This window comes from Paralichthys olivaceus, chromosome 21 (genome assembly GCF_024713975.1).
Source record: "Paralichthys olivaceus isolate ysfri-2021 chromosome 21, ASM2471397v2, whole genome shotgun sequence".
NCBI classification, from domain to species: Eukaryota; Metazoa; Chordata; class Actinopteri; order Pleuronectiformes; family Paralichthyidae; genus Paralichthys; species Paralichthys olivaceus.
Genome location: NC_091113.1, coordinates 10,495,831 through 10,511,873, shown reverse-complemented (window position 1 = coordinate 10,511,873; position 16,043 = coordinate 10,495,831). Strand labels below are relative to the sequence as shown.

The window sequence follows — 16,043 nt, the reverse complement described above, 5'->3', positions numbered from 1 at the left end:
AAACAGTACAGCTGACGTCGAGCAAGTGGAGCTTCAGATGGCATCTGAGAGCATGACTGCAGAGGTGATAAATAAACAAAACAAGTGTTCCTGGTCCAAATTGACAGATAGAATCCTATGTGCTGTTTTGGGCAGACAGCAATACTGCAATCGAAATAGCATTGATTTCAGACAATGACAGTACTTGCTCAGTGACTGGTCCTGCTCTTTTCTCAAAAACCACACCAGGCTGCAGGAGCATCCGGCCTCTGAGAGCAGCGACTGGCTGGGGCTTATAATAGAGCGGTTACAGACGATGAATTGCAAGAGAACGAACAACAACCATGAATCTTAACTGCAAATCTTTTATGCACACTGCATAACAGGAAGGAAAACAGAGGGACTTCTACCCAGCACAACTCCTGCTTTGCTTTACTGGTCTGTTTGCATCCTGTTGTGTGACTAACGGTAGCTAACCAACAGTAGCTATAATCAGAGTTATCCAACAGTGTTGTTAACTCCATAATTTCTCAAGTGTTATTTTATAGATTTGATGTCTTCAGTCAGGATCGTCACATTATCAGATTATCAATAAATTATTACCACAATATTTGAGGAAAGTTAAAGGCTCAGTTTGTAGAATTTAGTCACATCTGGTTGTGAAATTGCATGTTTGCAGCTGAATACCCGTCACCTCACGCTCCCCTTGCAAACATGACCGAGAACCTGTGGAAGCTTCAGTTGACATAAAAACTCAGAAGGTGTTTTGTTTGTCCTGTCTGAGCTACCGTAAAAAACATGGCGGCCTCAATAAAGAGGTCCCCCTCGATGTAAATATAAAGTATTTCGATATAAAGGGCCTTTTTTAGGGTAAAGAAAATTGATGACAATGATGAAACACACTTTCATGAGGATTATTTTATATTTAATTTGTGCCAATAGATCCTGTTCACTAAATCTTACACACTGAACCTTTAAAATAATAAGAATCAGAATAATGATGCTATAAGTCCATTTTTTAAACGTTGTTTATTGTGTGTTTTAGCTCAAATCAATTATGCTCAAATGCTTTAAAATAAAAATCCTGACTGGGTTGTGCGGATTGATGAGCGGGATCATAGACAGTACAACATCAATGACAATATTCATCCCATATTTCCATTAATGTAATAAAATATTCATTCATTTACTCGGCTACCTGCATCTCTTGTTAAGACATATCCTTTTCTCACTCCTCTTGCTTGTTGTTTTTCTTGGTTGTAAATAAAACTTTAGGCCTTAACTACAAGCATGGCCAGTCTGCTTTATGTCTATTATGTCTACTGTTTTATGCAAAATCCAAAACATATAAGCATACAATTAAAAACATTTCAAGAAGATTACACCACACACATTTCCAAGTGTAAAATTTCATATTTGCTTACTTAGTTTACATGATTATGCAGATTTTACATTTTTATGTAACAGCTGGACGTATATTAAAACAGCTATTAGTGCTGTGTGTGATAACATCAGGTTAACTTTGCTTGACAGAGGTGTTAATGTCAGTATTGACAAACTGGTATTGATGGAAATGGTACTGAGGAGAAAAATCCCCTCACCTGGGTATTTAAAACAAACAAACAAACAAAACAAAGTCTGTGCATCTGCAGACAAGTAACATCAGTAATAGAGCATCTCCAAGCATTTATATTTATTTCATGGCACTTGTCTTAGCAATGTCATTATTTTAAACCCTCATTTTTAGGATTATAAAAAAGGAATCAAACTAAATTTTGAAATCTTTCTATATTTTCAGATTGGTGATAAATCGCTGCCTCCTGAGAACACTTACATAATTATGGCTGCAAGCTCCCTCTGAGAAACGAGGAATCAGCTGATCAAATCACATGCACGTCAAAGGCACAGCAGAGGTTTCTACACCACTTCAACACAAGTGTAACATAAAATAGCTTGTTTTATTCTTGCCCCTCAACACAAAGCAGTTTCATATCTCTGACAACTAATACTCTTCATTCAGAAAATCACTTCTCACATCCTTTTTTTCCCTTAATTTTCACTCTAAAAAATGTAAACAGTTTGCTTTAAGAAAGCATTCATAAGTGGTTACAGACGCTCATCAACAAGTTAGCTACACATAATCACATTTAAAAGACAGTCAGTGAGACTCGAACTGGACAAGTAGAGCATGAAGCAGCAAAGTAAAGCAGGTAATCGACTCATTTTAAAGAATAAACGTGAGCTTAAACAAAGATTATCTTTTTAAAAAAAAATAAAACCTGTTGTTAAGACACTGTAGTACCAGATGAGAATGTGACAATGGCGAAGTTCATTAAGTTGAAAGAGCTTCCTGCATAAATCAAGAGCATACATTTTGTAATATACACGCTTTTCTAGCACAGTGACAAACAAGTCAATAAAAATGACCAGTAAGGACTCAAGTATTTTAAAATGCCTCCCTTATATCTTCATTTTCCTTTAAAAGTAGTTAACCAGCAAAGTTCAAAGGCAACTCAATAAGATGTCATGTTTTCAAATTCAACACGCAGGCTGCCTGATTTTTATGTTAGTGTGTCACCGGTGCTATAAAATATCACAGGTCACACACTGGGTGCAGCCACACTACTCCTTTTCATCAGTGATCTCCCAGAGACGAGGAGAAGGACACTTGTGGTGCAATATTGTTTCCAAACAACCACGCGATCAGTTACGAAAGGTCTGATTATTACCCCCGTCTCTCTCTCTCTCTCTCTCTCTCTCTGCTGAGGTCCTCTCACACACCAACACTCCCAGAAGCAGGCACACAATGATTCGAAGCCTGGATTATAGATCTGACAGTCCCTCTGCGTGTTCACTCAGCTCCATGGTGTAGTAATCCAGAGGACGCCTGAGAAAAGGGACAAGAACAGATGTTAAATCTGAATCTCACACATGTATTTACTCCTCCTGTATTTACACATTGGTATAAAATGTTGAGACAAGAAATAATTAATTCCCTCCATCTCGTTTTTGATGGATGGACAGATGGACAACGATGACTCCCACCAGAGAAGTAACTTGTAAGGACGCACAGAAAAACCCAGGAAAGGTTGGTTTGTTTGTAAGATGGCATTAAAACTACAGGACAGATCACCAGGAAACTTGGTGGAAAGATGAGGTATGGGTCAGCGGGGAACCCATGACAATTTAGTCAACAATAGGTGGATCAAGGAATATTTTTTCCATTTGTTTAACATTGCTAGATAGCATGTTTTTGAATATTTTCATAGATCTCTCTGAGAATAATGAATGGATCCTATTAAAAAAAAACAGGGATGTGGTTTCATAAGGGGACCGGGGGGCCTTGGTGGAGGTATGGACTCATTTGTCCCATTCCAGTTATATTACATTTTACACATCATTCATACATTGTACACACATCTATATCTATCATGATTGTAGACCATATGCCTTCCTTAAACCTTTACTTTCACAGCCCAAGGCTTTTCTATCAACAAAAGAAACACACCCTCAGAGAGAAGTAACACTGTATCTTGCTTTGTGAAGATTTCCAGTAAAAAACATGGAAATTAAATGTTGTCGTCATGGTCATTGTATAAAGAGGTAATTATCAATATCTGTCATCAGTGTGCACATTGAGCAGAGAAGAGAGAGATAAGGAGAATGATGCGAATAACAGTGCTCACCTCCTCCTGTAGAAATACGTGAACAGAGCAGCTCCTAGTCCCAGCAGCAGCAGCACTGCTATTATCAGTCCAATCTGTAAACCCAGGGTTGATGCTAAGGAGAGAGATAAAAGCTCAGTTACACTTTATGAACACAATGATAACTTTAAAAACAATAATTTAAAGATGAAGAGATTTAGTTTGCTTTCAAATCCACGAGCCCCTTTGTCTATTTGCACAAATTCAATTCAAATTCAAAAGACTTTATTGTCATTGCACAGTCGTACTTCGTACACTAGCACAATGAAATTGTGGCACAGTCCTCCTCCTCGATGCCAAACATACAATTAACAAGACACAAACCACTACACAAATTGAGATAAAAATAAGGGGATTCCAGGACTAAAGGCATTTAACGAAGTGGATGTACTATACAAAAAAGAGTAATTGTAAATGTAATTGTTTAGATCGTGACAAGCAAGCACAGATTGTAAATCCATGCAGACGACTGTTCAACAGTGAAAATAACCAATTCAGATTTCAGAACAATGTTTGTGACACATTTCAACATAAAAGGCTCTAATATTCTCTCAGTGCCTGGTGTGTTTGTGCTGATCAGCCTGTCAAGACCTAACAAAGCACCAAATCAATCAATTCTTCTTTATTTAAACCGGTGCAGTGCCCATGGTGCGGTGCCTGTCTGTTTGGAATAGACTGTTCCATTTCCCCTGTGGTGATGCCAGTTGCAGCTTTCTTTCTGAAACTGTTAAAGTTACCTACAGTAATTGTTCTGCTGCAGGTAAAGACCTGCTGCGGGACTGAAACCTCACCACTGCTGCTGCACATGGAGCAATTAACCTGTGTACTCAAAGTTTAGTGAAGCTTGGCTAAGTACGCAGAGCCCCGAGCCGGAGAATCTGATGTTTATGTTGTGATAGTGCTGTTTTCGAGATTGGCAATGTCACTTCTGTTGATGAATCCCAGTTGCCGCTGCTACAGAGCGCTGTTCATCTGTTTAATCAAAGTTTTTTAGAATATTGAATGTATCACGTGTCCAAATTCCCCACTGCACTTCCCTGGGTGCTTAACTCTACACATGCCAAGTATGAAGCAGATAAGATGAACGGTAATCTAGATATATGAGCCACAGACAAACGTTATTAGATAGCAGATATATTTTAACATCTGGGTACAAATAGTGTATTTCACATTCACTATTCAAAACTGTACCAGTCCAACATTTGATGTAACAGGAGGACTTAGTATCATCACCATCATACCTGGTTTCACAGCGATAAAATTATCGAGGAAATATAAGAGTGCAGCCTGTTGCAGATCTTCTGTTGCAGTCATGATGGTGTCATTGAGAGATGCTATTATTACAATGTGAACAAATACTGAAGATGACCTCATCTTGTTTCCTAGTGACATTTGAGACAGTGGTCAGATCTTAGTGATAACGAATACATCACAACCATTTGTGCGGTTTTAAGGTTGAGCAACACTCGTAGGAGAGGTTTGTTTGCATGAGCAACAACTTCATACATTTTCAATACAGCTGCAAGGGACCATTTGTACACCAGGTATATGTTTAAGTAATCTCAGGTCTGCCAGCTAAGAGTTTATCTCAAAAAAGGGCTTAATTATGGTTCCCTATAAATGTTCCTGTCCCTGCTTTACAAGAGTTGGAATTACTCCCAACAGAAGAGCGCGGTTCACTTACAGTAATTACAGCTCACAAAGTCAGGAGCTACAAGCTGAAAACCTGTTCACCATTCTTTGAAACGTCGACGTGAAGACATTGATGTGGTCTATTAATTGTTAATGATTTCACATACATAAATGTCCTATAATTCACCATTATATTTTCTTATATATTTCTCAATTCTTCTAAATGAATCATTGGCTTTACATTAAAATTAATGACATGACAGTTCCCCCCCCTTGGTGGCTGGCTGCAGTGTAGGTCATGATCCTCCATGTTAGTGGATGGGACATGAACCAAATGTTTCTGTCACATTAGTTAACTATCACTCTGATGTACGTTTCAATTGTGATGTGTCCAGGAGGTGCTAACCTGTGCTTGTGTAGCGGTCCGTGGTTGGAGAAGAACAGACGTCTCCCTGAACCGATGAGGGATTCATGTGCGATGTCTGGATGATGAGGGCCTTCTGATGGTCTGACAGAGCCTGGATGTTCCCCCACACTCGCAGCCAACCAGACACACAGGAGAAGTTTGCTCCTTGAACAAGAACAGACAGACAAGTGTTTCATTACCTACACACAACTCAGTTCACCGTCGTTTGAAAACAATATCACCATTATTTCAAACTTTTACCTCGATTACAATTAATGAACGATTATTTTATAACACCCCCTAATGTGGCGGGACACAGTCCTGCATGTGTCTCTTCGTCTGATGATGACATTTATTTAGTTATTAATTGATGATTTCAGATCATGAAACCTTTTCACAGCAACTTCTTGAACACAGAACACAAGTCTCAGGGATGAGGCTGTGAATCGTTACATTTAAAACCGGTTTCCAGTTCAAAGCGAGTGAAAGCGCCTCACCTTGGAGATACAAGGCAGAAATGCCACAGTGACACCTCTTCTCCAGGTAGTTGGCCACCTCAGCGACCCTCTTCCCCTGAATCAGACTACTGCAGTCTGTGGAAAACACACGAGCAGCTGTCAACTTGCACACAGGCATATTTATCATGTCATAACCAGGAGAGTAAAAAAAATATTGGCAGAATTCAGATTTTTGACAAACAAAAGACAAGAACATTTTTGATAAAGAATGTTCCTGTGTTGGGATTAAATATCGTTCACCTTTGACGTTGTTCTGTTTTACATTGCCTGTATATTTATGTTTTGTTAATGTCTGACGCCTCACCTCCTGATTGCTCCTGCCAGTCACTGGACAGGGGTCCGAGGCAAAGGTCAATATGACTAGAGAAGGCGGGGCTCGGGCAGAGGTTGGTGCTGTGGGGTGTTGGGGAGGAGCTTGTCCAGGAGGAGGGGCTTCTCACCTCACAGCACGAACAGCGGCTGAGCGAGACGGTACCATCCTCCACTGACCTGCACACACATGTGAAATGTATGAATTCACATTATAATGATGCCGACGATTAAAAAGCAAGGATAACTAGAATGACTGTATGTTTACATATCTGATTTTATATATAGAGATTTAAACTGCTGCTTGCTGAAGTTAAATCAAATACAAAGTGTGAGCTGAGCTGCAGTAACGGAATATGAGTAGTGCTGTGGCCTAAACAGGCCGTGCTTTGCCCACCATGAAAAAGGAAATGCTAATGAGTGTTAAAACCCCCGACACATCCTCCGTTAATTGTGACTGATTTAACCATTTCCCACCAACATTTCCCGCTTTATAAATGTTATTTTGTTCCACTCAGTTCAGCCTTTTGCTTAAATTGATTAACATAAGGCAGATCAATTGATTCATAAACCTGATCATCTGCTGAGCTGATCCTCAAAATCCTGTCTCATTATACATGTGGTATTTGCAGTGTAAGACTTTTTTTTCTGCTGTTTTTGCAGCAACGTTTTTTTATGGCTAATTTATTTATGTTAAGTGTATTGAATTATTATGATAATGGAGGCAACAGTGCCTACAAAACAACTTTTAAAGACAGAAAAAGACAGTGACATCCCAGGTCTAAATATTACCAGAATTACCACCCTGCAGTATGTTCTTGACATATTATATCCACAAAACTCTGAGGTCACTGTGATCGTTGACCACTGAAATTGAATCAGTTTATCTTTGATGAATCAGTTCATCTTTGATGGTCAAATATTAAAGAAATTCCCTCAAACCACTTTTGAGAAGTCATGTACAAGAAGCCAAAAACGTCTTTTAATACTTATTATTTATTTATAATTTATAATACTTTATGAGACCACCATGACCTTGACCTTTGACCAACAGATCTTATCAATTAATCGGTGAGTGTTAGTGAACATTTGTGACACATTTGGCTTTCTAGAAGTCGTTGTTTTGTGACTTTTGACCACCTAATTCTCATCAAGTCATCCTTGCGTACAAATGCATGTTTGTTCCTGATATATCACTTTGGCAACAAAGAATGATGGCTGTATTTTATTTAGCTGCTTCAGGCTCCTGGGATTGGCTAATTGCCATGGGGTCACTGTAAAAGCAATGAACCATCATCACTGTTATTAGTAACACATGTGCCTTTCCTCCTAAGATTATACAGCACACGGTCTTTAAACCAGGGTCTATAACCTAATAATTGGTTTCAAAGTTCAATCATGTAAAACTTTTGCTGTTGATTTTGCTGTGTTTACCTGAGGGCTGGAATGACTTGTCTCCCTCTGGTGGTGGACAGAGAGGAGAGCAGCTGCTGGTTTTCACTGAACACGATCACGTCTCTGAGACTGGAGTTGGTCAGAGCCGTGCCAGCTCTGCAGACACTGAACAGGTCATAGCACAGGACTACCGCCCCTCGTACCGGCACCGTAGAGCCCTGCGGGAAAGTCTGATCTATGCAGGACAGAGAGGAGTGAAGGAGCACGGTGAGAGGTGGTAGAGACGAGAAGATAAGAAGACAGAGACATGATTGTGAACAGGGAGCTAGGAAAGATAATTTTTCTTTTACATCAGTCATCTATCCTTCAATGACAATGTCTCCCACTACCCTCACCTGCTCCAGTGACATTTCCAACAATGTAGAATCCATCTTGATCAATCGATCCAGTCAGAGGAAGGGCGATGACGGTCCCACTGCTCTCCTGGTCAAACACAGAGAGCACCAGGCCTCGCAGGTCTGTCATGGGGGGTCCATGCAGCTCCACAAAGGCCCTCTGCTGGCTGTGATTGGTCCAGTGGCAGCTGGCCACCTCACTGATGACCACACCTTCAGGGGCTGGAGGCGGGCGGGGGCAGCTATTCTCCCTTAGAGGGGTAGGTGGAGCCACCTATGACAGATGCATGTCTTTTACCAACTTGAAGAATACTTGTTATCAGACAGAGTTAAAAAGAAGACAGAAAGAAAGTTTGACTTTCTGTCTCTGTCCCGGCAAAAGGGGATTTATAAATGAAAATTGTTTGTTTTGCTTCTGCCTTTATGTAAAAGCAGAGTTTGTCGGAACTGACTGTCTTTGAGATCTCTTGTGTTTTTACTCACTGAAAAAGCAGATAGGTCATGGGGGTAAAGGCCTCGACAGCGGCTGAGAGACTCATCACCAGGCAGAACCTCTGGATCCTCCAACAGAGGCAGCTGTCCTGGGGTCAGAGCGTTGCTCAGCTCGTGTGCCTCTTTATCTGAGCCTCTCTGCCGGTACACCACTGCATCCAGTAGGCCTTTAGTGGGAATCCCCCTCTGCATGGCCGACGGTGGGCCATATGGGCTGCGGTAGAGAGCCACAGCGTCTGGCCCGTTCTGGATGGTGTTGGGCGGCAGGCGAAGCGATGGAGCCGGCACCAACCTATCACTGCCCAGCAGAAAGTAGCCCTTAGAAGTAGTGAAGTGTCCACTCAGGCTGATCTCCCGGTAGGGTTTGCTGATCTGTACACTGAACAGCAATATCCAGATTCCCTGCAGCGATACTCGACGACCTGACGGGTGCCAAAGCTCGATGTACTCGCCATCCTCAGCTGCGCCTGGTGTATCAGTGTTAAGCTCATTGATGAGGAAGTCGCTGTTCCCCCATGGTGGGAGGTGAGGCTGTGAGTCTGCACCTCCTGGATTTACTAGAGCATAAAAGAGGACATTTCTTAGATGCGGTTAAAGGAATACCGTGACATTTTGAGGAATTCACTTATTCGCCTTCTTAAGAAGATATGGCAATATGAAGACACACGCAGTAGTTGGTTAGCTTAGCTTGACATGATGACTGGAAACAGAGGGAAAAAGCTAACTTGACTGTTTCAAAAGGTAACAAAAAGGCCTACCAGCTCCCCTGCAGCTTGCTAATTAACAAATTTTATACCAAAAACCATTTATACCAAAACATTTAAATTTAGGTTTTTAAGTTCTGGCCTTTGGGGGCGTTAAGTACACACACGCACAACAGGAAACAGCACAAATTTATCTTAACACCTCACAGACAGGCTTCTGGTCTGCATACAGAAGTCAGGATGAATTTATTTTCACTGTAAACTTTGTATTAACAGCAAATTAAAGGAAAATCTGGAGATAAGAGAATTAAAGCGTCATTCCAACACTCACCAATACTGTGAGGGCAGATCTTTGGCCAGGGGCACTGGTTGGGCAGCCCAGGGGTTTGCGGAGCCTCCCAGAAGACACCGGGATCTCTGGGCCATGACGCCACACCACAACGACTCAGGTCGAAACCTCCTTCTCTCAAACTGACAAAATAATAAAATCATTAAGAAACAACCCTCACAAACAGATCCTAAAGAATTTTTGCGTTCTTCCAGTAAGAAAACAACACAGTAAAATTTACATTAAATTTATAAAAAATGTCCATTTATTCACGATTGTGATATGTATTGTAATCTGGATTGAAAATGACCTATATGGGGATATGAGATTTTGGTCATATTGCACAGCCCTGGTGGTTCTAAGAAAACAGTTGATTAGTGTTGGATGATACATTCACATTTTGCATAGGGATCTTGATACTAAGTTTAAATAGTCTCTTAAATCTAGTGGTATGGCAGTTTGTTTCAGAATAAAGTTCATTCAACACACATTTGTGGCTCATCCTGACTTCAGTGATCACCAAACTGTTCTTCTAGTGTCAGCAGCAGTCTAACATTTTTGGTTTATAGTGAAAAAAATATCTTTAACGCCTTAAGGATGAATTGTCACTACTTCAGATTCCCAGACTTTTCCTCTAGTGCCACCTATAGGTCAAACCTAACTAATGCTGTGATCTACAGTCTCTCAACATCTATGGGTTGCCACAGAATTTGGTACGATTGTTCGGGCCCCCTTTAGGATGAACTGTAGAAACTATGACAATCCTCTGAAACGTCCTCTAGCACAAGCATCAAGTCAAGTCAGGTTATTGTTGTAATAGCACTTTGCTCAAAGCACAACTGCATCTACACACAGCCTCACGGAGCTGTTAGCGTAGCTTTAAATCTCTAATACTGTGTATCATAATGTATAGTGTTAATGTGTGTTATGTAATATAGTGTCTTGTGTTTCTTGGGTCTCTGAGTCAGTGTAAGATCTACTTCTCCACTGTGATGACACTGTCTAAACACAGGAAAAGAGGATGAGCAAAGAGGAACAACAATCGCAAGCTGGCCTTTACTGATGGTCACATCAAGAATCACAAGTTTCACCAAACAAGTGTTGGTTAATTCTACTTCTTGCATGTACTCCAGTCTAATCCGTGCAGTTTAATAGCAGTGGAATAGGATCATAGTTTCTTACCTGTTGCTGAGTTGGTACGGCTGTCTGCCGGGGATGAGAGTCTCAGTGAGGTTGGCGCTTGGCTTGTTTCCAGGTCCGGCAAATACAAATGCATCTAAAGGCTGTATCTGACTTAGCGGACTGCCCACAGGGAAGTCTGAGGCTCTGCCGCTGTAAACGGCTACTGCCCCAGACTCATCTCCTGACAAGAAATCATAAGAGGAACAAAGAATTTAGGATAAAACGAAAGAGAATGAATGAATACAAATTGACCAAGAGTCATTGGTTGACTTCCTCATGCACTGAAAAGCTACAGTGAACAAGATAATGACGACTGACAACACACTGACCTTTCATGTAGTTCTTCTCTATCGTCATGGAGATCAGCAGGTTCCTGGAGGTCTCCACATTCACATCCAGACTCACACTGACCCTGTCTGTTTTCCCATCCCACACCACCAGCACCAGAGGACCTGCAGCTGGGGCATCTGTTAGCTCCACAAACCCTTCCACCTGCCCTCCTCCCAGCTTCAGCTCAGTGATGACAGGACTGGTTAGTGGGGCAGCAGGCGGGGTGCAGTTGTTTCGCTGACCTGGGGATGGCGTGGACACCTGAAAGCCCCACCTGTCTTCTGACAGTAGGCACCTCTCGATTGACTCATCCCCCTCAAGTGTTGTCTCGTCCTCGACGAAGGCGGGCTCTCCAGGTGTCAGCATTTCAGCGAGGAACTCTGCACCCCCAGTACGGCGAGTCATGTACACGACGGCATCCACCATCCCGACAGCCGTGACGTTCATCTTCTCACTGTAGCGAGCAGCAGGTGTGTGGTAGAGGACGATGGCGTCTGGGCCGTTCTGGACTGTATTGGGAGGCAGGAGGATGGCAGGTTTGGGCAGCATGTCCACTGAGCCCACCAGGAAGAAACCTCTGTCGTCTGTACTGTGGCCTTTGAGATCCAGCACCTTGTAGGCTACATTTCCATTCCCGTTATAGAAGACAAGTGTGTAGCCTTCCAGCGAAGCACGTTGTCCACTGGTGTGATACAGCTCCACAAACTCAGTGGTGTCCAGTCTCGGGTTGTCGGCATTGATCTCACTGATGATGAGGCAGGGTTCACCCCTAACTATCGCCACCACCAGGCAGAGACAGGCCACGCAGGCAAAACCCATTGCCATGGTTTACAGATCCTCTGAAAAGCCTGAACAGGGGGTAGAACAAAATCACAATCAGTTGCATTCCTATAGCTGCAATGATCAACTGATCAATTACTAAGTTGATCAAATTCTCTGGTTCCAGCTTCTGAAGTGATAACATATGCTGCTTTTCTAAGTCTTGAAAAGATTTTAAACATACTCTTACATGATTCAGTTGGTCATACTAATGTAAACCTGAACTGTAGCAAATAATGATGACAATTTTCACATTTTCTAAAATTAACAGACCAAATGATAAATCAATGAATTAGAAGTAATGTTGACCACTCACAGATCACAGTCCCTGGGGGAAAGAGGAAAAAACCATCACAACATGATGAATGAGTCTTCTATGAGTTTTTTTTTTTTTTTTTTTGGGGTGTCTTCAGCATGAGTCATGAAATGTTGCGAAACACAAAACGGAAACTTTTGAATGAAACAGAGAATCAGAGAAACAAGAGAAAGGCTTCAGCGACATTAAATGGAGAGAAGCGAGGAGTTTATCAGGGGTTAACATGAGCATCTGTTGAGATTTAACCCGGTGTCATCTCCGAATCAAACACTGGACATTAGCCACAACATGAGGCTTTAACAGGCGGCGTTAGCTTTAGGCGACAGATCAAGAAAACCGCGTCAAGTTGCTAATAAACAGCACGTAGAGTTCAATTCAGCCTTGAAATCTCCCCCCGTGTCTGCACAGTTATTCCAGTCACGGTGACGCTCCTGTGTGCATCTCTCCCGTCGGGAAATGAAACAGAGAGACCCTGTCAATGTGCTTCCTCTCAGCCCCCGGGCTCTGGCTCCTCTAACACGGCGTCACTTACCGTGTGCTCCCGCTCCTCCGTCGAACCGCTCGGTGTCAAAATGTCCACCCGTCGCGGGGATAATGTTGTTAAAGTTAGTTTCCAGTCCTCCGCCTCTCCCCTCATTCACAAAGCAGCGCTTCTTCCTCCCGCCCCCCGGCTCCCCCGGCCTGTGGGCGGTCAGACTGACTGAGGGGGGGTGATGCCTGCCAGGGAGGCTCCTCTGTTTTCTCCCCGGCTCGGCTCTCCCGTCACACGGCCACAGCTGAACGACACACACCGGCAGAGCTCCAGAAAAGAACTGCAAGAAGTATCACAACATGGAGGGACCAGGCGACATTGCTTGTACCGAAAGTTTTTTGAATACTGTAAAAACTGCTGCGTTGTGTTTTCAGAGTACTGTGTCTTTAGAGTTCCTCCCCAGGGGCCTCGTAAAGACCTGAAGGGGGCCCCTGACCCCACTGTGTGAAACAGGAGAGAGGGGGGTTCACATCAATGAAAGTCCCGCCCAGCGCAGGTTACAGCTCCTCAGGGGCGGATGGAGGAGTTTTCTGAACGTGGGGCCACAGTTTTCACGAGGCCTGTCACTTTTTGTTCAGAATTCGAAACATTCCTGCAAACGTGGGGGGTAAAAGTTTGTATTCGACCTGCAATGACCCGTTCAAATTCAAAATGTACAGCCCAGAAGCACCTCAGACCGTCTGAGGTATGGTTTGTGTCCTGATCGAGCCGATAGGCGATCACTTGACCTATCATGCCATCATCTGTGTACAACTTCTGATTCAACTATAATTTTGATCAAAGTCACACATCACTACATGTATTTTGAAAATTGTTCCTTGTTCAAGCTCATTGTGTTCTTCAAAAAGTTTAGAAAATGAAAAGTCTGACTTGAAATCCTATTCTGTACAGAAATTATCTCATAAGCCCACTCCTGCATCCATTGAGCTTCCAGTAGAATAATTAGATTTAAATTTGACCACAGAAAACTTGAGCAGTTTACTTCGCTTTTCCTCAGTCAGTGGGTCCAGAGTTTCATTTCTGTTCTCCATGGACCCACTATAAAAATAGAGCAAGGACAAGTCTGTGGTCAGGGAAAATACAGTGTGATGAAATTGTAAAAACTCAGATTTTCCAGTTTTTTAAATAAAGATTTGAAACTTATTTCATTTTTAAGGAACAGTAATTTTTTTCATATATTTCTTTTTATTTTCTAAAAACGACTCTTTAACTAAACTTTTACATACTTCTTAGTTGCTTCTCATTCATTTGTGCTATTCTCTATGTACAATTATTTATTTCTTTGGGTAAAGTGTTCCTCTAGACTTAGATTATGAGCATTTTTTTCATATTCTTACATCGACTTTAAAAAAGACATAAACTGATAACTTATTGTGTTTGGATTTTCAGAATAAAGCCTCATATTTCCTATCATATATGAAGGTTGATATTGCCACATTTTGATATAGGACATTTTTACAGGCATATGTACTGGTCTGATATGAGTGTATATATTATACATGTGTTCAGTTTGGTGCAGTTTGATCGAATGTAAGGGGACTGTTGGGCCGAGGAATGCGCTCTACTGAGTGTAACTGATTTCCATGAAACTTTGAAATTGGGCATCTCCCAAGGAAAAAAACTGATTTTGGTGCAGTTCTGGATCATGTGATGGATGCAGGAATTTTCACTGTTTTTAACATTCTGAGTTTTTCAACATTTAATTGATTTTTCAGAGGAGAATTCAATCTCTTAGATCAATCTAAATGTGGTTTCACTGTCTCGGTGGAGGTGTATACCAGTTATAATCTGGTTAGTTTCTTCAGCACTATTGTTAGTGTATATAAATTCCTCCTAGCACCACTAGATGGCCATCTAAGCACGAGAGAGTTTTGCTCTATAGCACTGAAGGCCTGTGGACAAAATTAAATTGTCAGCTGGGGAAAATAAGCAAAACAAGAAAGCCTGTAGTAAGTGAGGTTGCCTGAGGTAAAACTCTCTGATATATTCTGGTGGTCAGACTCTGGTGTTTGTGTGGTGCTGTTTTGACGGGAGCGGATATGTTTTGACATAGAAAAAAGGTCAGCTGAAATGTTAATGAATCACACGTTCTGTTTGCGCCCCGCGGTACGAAGCTGGCACTGCAGCCAGAGCTGGTCTTTGAATGTTCCAATTGAATTTCTGTCCAAACGCTGCTCTGCGTTTCCAGTCAACAACACCATTGACAAGGTACATCTAATTCATTTGGCTTGTTCTGTTCCTCTGACTCACTACTTAGATGTCATTGCATCTGATTCATCAGTTTAACCAGCTCGTGGGGAGGAAAGTACTCTTCCCTGCAGTTAACATGGAGAGATGTTTTACTCAGAGTAACATAAGGGCTGATTTTAATTAACTGGAAGATTTAATGTGAGCTTGTCTGTCCAATAGAATCATTAGTATGTCAATTAGACTTTCAATTCAATATTTCGAGGTAACTTGAGGAGAAGGTGAATTGACCTCGACCTCAGCTGAAAAATTATTTATCAGTCACGTTATTACGCCAATTCCAGTGTAATCAAAAAAAGTGAAAGTCAAACTAGTGAAGAATTTCTCCGCATTTTCTTACCACATTTTCAGACGATGGATCTGTTTTCTTTGGTGTATCCTATATCAGCAAAAGACAATGCCTGCAGACCAGTGCTGCAAAAAAAAAGCATCCAACTCAGCACAACACAACTGGATGCACGTTTCATCTCAGACGAGTGAGCTGTCATGTTGCTCGTTTGATTGTGGGAAAGAGCGTGACAGTGACTGGATGTGAGCGTTGAGTCATTGTGTTGGAAGTGAAAGCTGCCAGCTTCATCTCTGACTCCATCATCACAATGAGTCTCAGTTTGCAGCAGCAGCAAGCTGAAGAGGATGTTTTCACCCCCTGGTGTAAAGTGTGGGACCAAGTTCTTGACAGATCAAACGCAGGCACAGGCAAATGAGACAGTTCTTCCTGCCCCACACTCCAGACCACCTACAGCTGAAAATCTATT

The 16,043-nt window shown here is 41.9% G+C and overlaps 1 protein-coding gene across 2 annotated transcripts; it reads right to left on the bottom strand.

Moving 5' to 3' along the window:
• Positions 1-1,918: 1,918 nt before the first annotated feature.
• On the bottom strand, positions 1,919-13,483 carry LOC109627103 (uncharacterized). Of its 2 annotated transcripts, none has more exons than XM_020083497.2 (12): positions 13,042-13,483; positions 11,374-12,222; positions 11,045-11,225; positions 9,866-10,005; positions 8,822-9,387; positions 8,339-8,612; positions 7,983-8,178; positions 6,544-6,728; positions 6,219-6,314; positions 5,722-5,886; positions 3,666-3,759; positions 1,919-2,866 (listed from the first exon to the last, which is right to left on the bottom strand). In XM_020083497.2, exons 2-12 carry the CDS (start codon positions 12,197-12,199, stop codon positions 2,803-2,805), a joined length of 2,787 nt encoding a protein of 928 aa, XP_019939056.2. In that variant the 5' UTR covers positions 12,200-12,222; positions 13,042-13,483; the 3' UTR covers positions 1,919-2,802. The 2 variants fall into 2 exon arrangements, with proteins under 2 accessions (XP_019939056.2, XP_069373258.1); XM_069517157.1 differs by lacking the exon at positions 13,042-13,483 and adding an exon at positions 12,510-12,972.
• Between the last annotated feature and the right edge of the window lie 2,560 nt (positions 13,484-16,043).